Source organism: Pseudophryne corroboree, chromosome 3 (assembly GCF_028390025.1).
Source record: "Pseudophryne corroboree isolate aPseCor3 chromosome 3, aPseCor3.hap2, whole genome shotgun sequence".
In the NCBI taxonomy this organism is placed as follows: Eukaryota; Metazoa; Chordata; class Amphibia; order Anura; family Myobatrachidae; genus Pseudophryne; species Pseudophryne corroboree.
In genome coordinates, this window is record NC_086446.1 from 727,323,520 (window position 1) to 727,332,498 (window position 8,979).

General features: G+C 41.2%; 1 protein-coding gene across 15 annotated transcripts in view; it reads left to right on the forward strand.

Moving 5' to 3' along the window:
* The first annotated feature begins 3,123 nt into the window (after positions 1 to 3,123).
* Positions 3,124 to 8,979, forward strand: part of EBF3 (EBF transcription factor 3) — a 152,948-nt gene continuing 147,092 nt past the window's right edge. For 7 of the 15 annotated variants that reach the window (XM_063962199.1, XM_063962196.1, XM_063962204.1 and 4 more), the window contains exons 1-4: positions 3,126 to 4,131; positions 4,388 to 4,544; positions 5,012 to 5,075; positions 5,827 to 5,882. In XM_063962199.1, the coding sequence (XP_063818269.1) occupies positions 3,998 to 4,131; positions 4,388 to 4,544; positions 5,012 to 5,075; positions 5,827 to 5,882 (411 nt within the window). In that variant the 5' untranslated portion in view covers positions 3,126 to 3,997. Of the gene's footprint in view, positions 4,132 to 4,387; positions 4,545 to 5,011; positions 5,076 to 5,826; positions 5,883 to 8,979 lie in introns of all 15 variants that reach the window. The other 8 variants (XM_063962202.1, XM_063962201.1, XM_063962205.1 and 5 more) reach the window with 5 other exon arrangements.

The window sequence follows — 8,979 nt, forward strand, 5'->3', positions numbered from 1 at the left end:
TTTGCCCCTGCAATCTCTCCCTTTGTGCTGCAGAATCCTCAGTGACCAAACACTTTTTCTCACTGTCTTCCTTAAACTTTAAATATTTAACCAATACTGTAAAATGCACTTTATTATTTTTATTTTTTCCTAGGGGCATGTTGCAAACAGTGGGGGGGCATTCCTACTAAAACAATGCTAAAATATCGCTTCTTTCCCAGTTGATTGCAAATTAAATAGTTGAGGTTGCACCCAGGGAGATTCTCACATCTTACATGAGGAATATTAGGTACCAGATCCTTTCCACCTCCTGGACCGCAGACATCTACAGGATGTTACTGTGGTGTCGCATTGAGCGTTGTAGGCAGCAGTATAGTGACAAAATAAAATAAAATAAAGTTGGTGTTAGATAAAGCCCCTATTCTCCACGCTTTGGGTCGCAGGACCAGATGATGTAGAAAATGAGCTGAAATACATTCAGCCTCAGAGCCTGTTGTGAGCGGCAGCTGATTCCCCCCTATCCTGTCCAGATGGCTCCTGAGCGCAGATTTGCATTCATTTTCCCGTAATATCCTCCAAAATAGAAGGGGCAGCTGCATTTGTTGTCAAAAAAAGGTTTTAAACTCCTTTTCTTTTCTGGGGCTGGATCGTTACCTTATGTGATGGGTTTGAGGAAGATTTTTCTCCCCCCCTCCTATTCCTCCCTCACTCTCAATAGTCAACAGTATCAGATTTAAAGGGATTTATTTTTTTAAATCTCCTAATTTGGTAATCAGATTTAAATCGCCCTGGCGCGTGTAATCTGAATTTAAAGATACTGTAAATGATTTCAAGCTTCTTCTTCTTCTGCTGTTGTTGTAATAGGGTTCTTTTTTTTAACACTTTAATCGATTCCATCGTTTGGGCGATGCAAATTTTAACCCCTAGGCTTCCAGACGCTTGTTTGCAGGCCCTTCTGTCATGGCTAGCAATATGTAAAGCGCAATTAAATCAGGATGAGGACATTATCCTGTTATATATATATATATATATATATATATATATCACCTCGATCTGTTTAAGTTCGGAACTCCTGAGCGCTGCTATTTTTTTATTTTTTCCATTTTATGTCAATGGGGGAAATGCTTTCAGGGTTCCCTGGATTCCTAATTCTATCCTTCGAATTTCTGTGAATTAGTTTTCTCTATGCCCTTTGATTTAAGGTTATTAACATTCTATAGACAGTGGCATCTTTAATATGTGGCGATTCCTTCTAAAAAGACTAATCTCATTACTCTCAAATAGTCATAAAATATGATTTTATTATACTTACGTATTTAATTAGACGGCCAGCTATGTAATGGATTTTTTTTTCTTCCTTTTGCGATCGGTCTAAAGCAATAGCTTTGATAATTCACTTATCTTTGGCAATAGTCATTAACCCCCAACACCAGCAAAATAGATTGCTTTACAACCCATCTTTCTTGTTCTCTCGTTTTTTTTATCCTTCCTTCCTAATCCTGGGAGGGGACAGAGGGTCCTTGATGACACACATTGGGCTTCGATTTTCACCGATTAATTAAAATATTGGAGTACCTACCCTGCCAATTTACCAACAGGGAAGTGATGGCACTTATCAACGAATTATTTCCCCCTGTATTTATCCTACTCCAGGTTCATCCCTCCCTATTCTTGCATTATTATTATTATTATTATTATTATATGAAAGTGGATCCCACATATGTCTGTAGGACATGGTCCAGGAAATGTCCATAGGGTCGTCTTTGTCGTATCCCCTAAACTGCCAATGTTTGCAAAACATTCCTGCCTAATGCACCCCCTTTACCCAGTGACATTCAGCATAAGGTAGGGGAAGGATTTCTCATGCAGAAGGTGAATGACTGCCTGGGCTGAAATGTCCACTCCTGTGCCTAAAATACTTGATATTTACATTCACACTCAGATCCCTACCAAAAATGTGTATCAGATCATCTTTATTCGGGTCCTTTCCCGGACAGCAGCTGAGGGGGAAGGAGGGCACCCACTTCCACCCAAGCATCTGTTTTGTATTTCAGTGCAGAATTTTCCCAGCTCACGCAGTAGCCACAAAGCTTTAACTTCTCTAAATGAACATTGGTGTGAAGCTCATCTCTCTCTTTTCTGTATAACTCTGGCAGGTTCCAGCCATTCTTACAGTATTTAGATAGTTGCAACAATAAAAATGTAATTATAAATATATTCACACACACACACACACACACACACACACACACACACACACACACACACACACACACACACACACACACACACACACCCCTACTTCCACTCTCCACACATCTATGCCCATCCATTATCAGCCCTTCCAGGCGATCAGTTCGCAGCAGACTTTTTCTGTACTAGCAGAGAGTTTGGTATTAATAGAATTAACTGTCTTTGGCTATTTCTTTTTTTCCACCAATTTCTTTATTTTTTTATTTTTTTTCATAGCATCCTTACTCTAAATATAGAGAGAGTGGGGTTAAAAAAAAATCAGTTGCTTATGAAATAATAAATCATTCCAAGTGGAAACATGATCTGACAACCGGTGAGAGAGAGTCTGTGCACTTAACATATTGGGTCACTGCTGATAATCATGCCCATTCACTTTTATTGCATCGATCCTGCTGCTAAAACACACACACACACACACACACACACACACACACACACACACACACACACACACACACACACACACACACACACACACACGCGCGATTCTACAGGATAATGTAATGTATAATATACAAAATAAGTAATGTAACACACAATGCACTCTGTTTGTGTGTGTGTATTTATAATATATTAATATATATATCATATATATATATATATATTTATGTATGTATGTATGTATATATAATATATATAGGAATATATACACACACACACACACACACACACACACACACACACACACACACACACACACACACACACACACACACACACACACACACACACACACACACACACACACACACACCCTGCCATGTGTATCCTATAAGATTCATTTGGCCGGATGATAACTTCATTGGCTGCTGATCTATATATTTATGTATAAGAAAGCCAGGCAGTCCATGCATTGTAAGCAGTGTGAGCTCTGCAGCAGTCACTCAGCACTGAGCAGCCAGCGTTTCCTGCAGCCCTGTCCGGGGAGGAGGCAGCGCTGCCGTATATGGTCATAGCCCCGCCCCTGCCCGCGTCACCGGCTGACAGCGCTGTTCCCCGGGGTTTAGAGTTTTGGCTCCCGGGAAAGGTTCCATTCCTCGGGGAGAGAGGGCTGAGTTTTGTTCGCTTCCATCCATCCTGCCAGACGCCAAAGGCCCCTCATCCCCCTCTCCTGTGCCCAGGAACACCTCCGTGGCCATCACTCCTCCGTTTATTTGTCTTTTGGAGCAGGAGAACGCTGCCAGAAGTGGTCGATTCAGCAGTGTCCTGAAGCCCTTTTTTTGGGGGATGCTGTGTTTTTTAATGCTGGGATGACACCACATTGAGAGCAGCTACAAGCACCGACCCCCTAAAAAATATATATATCTATATTTATTCTTCCTCCCCTCACTGCAAGCGCATCTAGTGGTACTTTTATTTTTTATTTTTATTTTTGTTTTTTTTTTGTTTTATTTATTTTTTTTAGTTGTTTTGCTGTTGTTGTTGTTGCAGTTCCTGCTGTTGTTGCATCCATCACCACCAGGACTGGGGAAGGCAGTCCAAGTTATCTGCAAGAAGTGCTTTTGCAAAATTGTTTCTACTGTGCCAACACAGGAGAGGAAGCAAGACTTGAACTGGGGTCCTCTCCTACTGATCCTGGGGAGCAGAGCCATCACTGACAAAAAAAAAAGAGAGAAGAGACAGAAAGAGAGAGAAAGAGAGGGGGGAACCCTGTGACTTTTACTTTTTTTATTTTTATTTCTTGGTGGTGTTTTTTTTTTTCTCTCCCATTTGCACCCCATATTTTTGGCAGGAGCTGATTGTGCCCCAAATCTTGAGTTTTTAAATGTTTGGGATTCAGGAAAATATACCCAGAGGTGGGACCACCATGAAAGAGGAACCGCTGGGAGGTGGGATGAATCCAGTCCGGTCATGGATGCATACTGCAGGGGTTGTGGATGCTAACACAGCCGCCCAAAGGTAATGTGTGCCAAATGATGTTTGGGTTTATTTCTCATCCTGATTGTAAATCCCCCCCTCTCCAATGGTCTATATCAATGGCATTCTATCTGTTCCTGTGCGTGTGTCTGTGGCTACATCCTGTGCTAGTGGCACATGCAGAGATCCCTCTGATTTTCCCTTACCCCCACTCACCCATGCCCCCTTTCTTTGCACCTGGCTGGCACCCTGGCACCAGTGATCTCACCCAGCCCTTGTCCTTGCTTTCCTCCCGCAGTGGTGTGGGTCTGGCCCGGGCGCACTTCGAGAAGCAGCCGCCCTCCAACCTCAGGAAATCCAATTTTTTCCACTTCGTGCTAGCCCTGTACGACAGGCAGGGGCAGCCGGTGGAGATTGAGAGGACAGCCTTTGTGGACTTTGTGGAGAAGGACAAAGTAAGTCTAGAAAAGCAATGCCATGCCCCCATAGATCACTCCTCATACCCGGGTTCCTGCCAGAGCATGCACATGCAAATAAGATCTAGACATTTTACAAAAAGTGATGGTCAAAAAAGATTATTTTCTCCTGGAGTTGGTACAAAGTGACCCCTAAGTGGGCTCCAGATGAGAAGTAAACACGTGTGGATAGAAGTCCACCCTTATTACACCTTTACACATGACTTAGAAAGTTATCAGGAAATATTGACTGATTTAATGACTAAAAGCAACCATCCTTGTATATACTACCCCTGCCATCTGGGAACTAGGGGATGGGTAGTATGCACTGCCAGCAGTCCAACGTGCCCAAGATACATATAGATATATAGATATATATACACACACAATATTTTGGAAGAGACTAAAAAAAAAATGTCATAATTACTTCAAATTTAAAAAAAGTAACACTGTACTATTATTTCCAGGAGCCCAATAGTGAAAAAACTAATAATGGGATTCACTACAAACTGCAGTTATTATACAGCAATGGTAAGTTGCTAATAATTGTATTATATGTTGTAAGAACACTATTATTATCACTAACATTGTATTATTATTATTATTATTATTTTATTATTATTATTTAAAATAAAGTATATTTAAAAAAAACACTATCAATAAGTTTTAGTGTTCGCTAAGGAACAGCAACATCGCAAATCAATAGATCGGTACTGTGACATACGATTCATCAATTTGTAAAAAAAATAATAATAAGTAAACAATAGCATTACTGATGCAACAAATGATTTATGTTTAAAGTACATGGAATCTTACGGTAGTTCGTTCACAGTTGTTCATGTCATTTTTCTCATTAAATAAGTGATACCCTATTTTAACACATATTTAATGTTCATAACGTTTAGAAATCATCGCATCTGTCATCTGCCAAGATAATGCAATTCTATTAAACAAGACCAGCAAACAAAATTAAAAACAGATCTACAACAGTGCAAAAATAAATACAGTAGTACAAATTAAAATAAGATATATGTTAAATATTCATTTTTGCAGATAAGAAATTAATATTCTTGAAAAACTACATTTAGGTATTGTTGTTTTGTATACGCCAGACTATACTTTTTATCGCTTGCTATACTTGATAAATACCGAGAGAAAATCCAGCTTGTTGTTAATTTATTAAGATTACGTATTAAGCGTGCTATTATTTTTCCTGGTCATTTACAGTAAATGCCATTTAAATATGATGATTCCCTTTTCTCCCCTCTTCTCTACCTTGCAGGAGTTAGAACAGAACAAGATTTGTATGTTCGTCTCATAGACTCAATGACCAAACAGGTGAGGAAGTTACAAGTTTTACATCATTGCGAAAGTTCGTAAATGTGACAAAATAACTGGGAAATAGGTGACAGGATTTTTTTCTTAAGCACAACCCTGGGGAGAAAACACACTTCTATGTTTTATTAAAATTGTCACCCAGCAAAACAGTATATATATCTGTTTATATTGACTCTGACACTTTATAATGAAGCTCATTCACTATATATAGCAAAACTGTTATTTTTCCCTGACTGCCTAGCCATGATGTTTTGGCCAAGAGGACACTGTTTAGATCTCCATGTTAAATGTACTAAGGTGAAAAGTCACCTTGTTCGTCTCTGGTCTCTGTCACCCCTTAGCCCCCCATCTCCATAATTCAAACTCCAGGCTCCAGGGGTCATGGAACCCCGTCCACTTCTTGCTCCTGTGCCTCCATCACCAACTCCCTGTCAGACCTTGTAAATAACATAATTACACGGAGCTGCTTATTAAATTATTTAACCTGTCGTGTACAACTTTCCTGATAGTTACTAGAGGTTATCAATAACATCCTCAGCAATTACATGGAGGAGCAGATAGCGCATCAAAGCATTCCTGCCCCCCATTTTATATATATATATATATATATATATATATATATATATAATTGTATATATATATATATATATATATATATATATATATATATATATATATACATAGACACACACACACACACACACACACACACACACACACACACACACACACACACACACACACACACACACACACACACACACACACACACACACACACACACACACACACACTGAAATGTAAATGCATTTACAAGTCAGTGGCAGTTATTAGTTAGGTATGGAGACGTTGATGCCACATTTTTACGCACAGGCAAAAGAACAAACTTATTATATGTTGCAGTCTTACCCAGTCGATTTCGGGATTGTCATTGATGCCACTTGAGTTCCTCCTAAGGAGGAGATGAAGTGACAGACAGCAAACGGGGACAGTGGAAGCACTGGACCCTTGAGCAATTATATCAATGGTTTACAGAGGAGCCCTTTCAGGCTGTGGAGCGCTCTCCACTTGACAATCGTGCCTTTATTTCCTCTGCACATAAACAGCTAAATATTTTCGGAAATCACAGCCGTGTAATTAAGAGGGTTATTGTATCAACTGCTAAAAGTTTCCATGTGGAAATCGATAGAGAGATAGATAGATAGATAGATAGATAGATAGATAGATAGATAGATAGATAGATAGATAGATAGATAGAAAATATGTATTTAAAAAAATGGTGTAAAAAAAAGAAGGCAGTGTTATTTGAGGGACCCTTATTGTTAATTTGGCTGGTGGTCTGACACAACCTAAACAGAGCAGGGAATCTAATCTAGGCATGTAATCTCCTCACTGGCTGGAGATAGCCCGGTAACTGATCAAAGAGTCAATGGCGCTGAACCGACAGTTTATAGATTTCTGTTTGTGCTACAAAACCAAAAATAAATCATTTTCTAAATACGAGGGTTCCAGCAGAGGGTGAGACACTATCAGCGCAAGTTATATGGCACAATCTGTATATCCAGCAACACTGGGGAGGGACAGCTCAATGTTGTGTCTATGGTCTCCCACATTAATAAAAGCTGTTCTGAAAACACTATCTGTTATTAAAGCTGTTCTGCTATTCCTACTCCGGTGCCATAGCTGGGCCAGGCGTTCTGCAGTCTCTCTGCTTCCAGGGCTGCTGGCACCAAGCGATAGAACACATTCAAATGATTCTTTAAATGATAGTGGGAGTGAGGCATCTGTGATCAGCAAAACAGTCGTATAGGAAGTTTAAAGTGTAATCCCAGCACCACCCTAATAAGTGTGCACACACACAAGGAACTTCCCGGTCATCCCTAGACTACAACTCCCAGCATGCGTTTATTGATGATAGGCGTTGCATTTCGAAACGGATTGAATTCTGATTTCTGCCTACACAATGTTGTGTACATGTTTGTGCCTGATATTACGGCCTGCATTAGATTTATCTTGGTGCCTTATGATACTTTTTTTTAAAATTATCATTATCAAATTATTTTAAGCTTTAAAATGACTATTGAAATGGGCACCACTGTGCAACAATTCCAAATGACCACATTGCAGGCCATGGCTCTTAATGCGCCTTATGCAAAGTCTTTTACCCCAAATCTCTAAATCCCCGTCATTTCTCCCCGTATTTTGGGTATTTCTAGAACTCTTTTGCACTGTCCCCCCCTCCCCCCTCCTCACCGTGGATACAAATAATTACCCGGGCTTTAGCAGCCAGCAGGGCATATTCGCCAATCCCATGGACAGCGGCAGTGAAGGCGTTAAAGGGGCTGCAAAATAGATACCCCAATTAGTATTTTTTACGAGGTGTTGAAATGAATTTGCTTCCAAAGATCGCACCGACACCCCAGCTCGCCTGGCTTCTAAAACAAGCAGTGGTTTTAAAGTGTTATTTTATTTTTATTTATTTTATTGTAATTCCCATCTTCTTAGAGAAAGTAAATATGACTGTTGGGAGTTTGGGAAGTCTCTCCGGGTCTGTTTGGGTCATCGGTTTGGAAGTGGGGGGATGAGAGGTGGCACAGGCCCTGCTTATAGTTAGGAAGGGGGCTGCAGATAGCCATGTGTTCAGTGTTAGCACAGGGGTGCCCAGCTGAATTCTGTCAGTGGCACCAGGGCGCATGAGAGAGGGCCACAATAATGCGTAATGGGGTGGCACCCAGGGGTATATGGAGGGGTGCTGGGTGGGATATTTTGGGAAGCCCTGTTGGCTTGAGAGGCTGAGCTCTGGATGATAAAGCCCTGGCTCCCTATCCATGTGCCCGCGATATGGATACACCGCCGCGGGTTCGCCACTGGCTGCGCCCTGATGCGCACCGACACGAGTGCAAGCGTCCAGCCGGTCTGCATGGCACAGAGCCCGGGTAAGACGCTGGCTGCTTCCTGGCTGCCTGGCAGTGCAGCTACAATATCAGAGCCGGGATATGTGACACTCAGCCCTGGAGGTAGGCTGCATCCTCCATCGCTTCCCAATTCCCCCCCTTACACCCCAGCAGAGCGCACCTATAGCCCCGGCACCATCTGT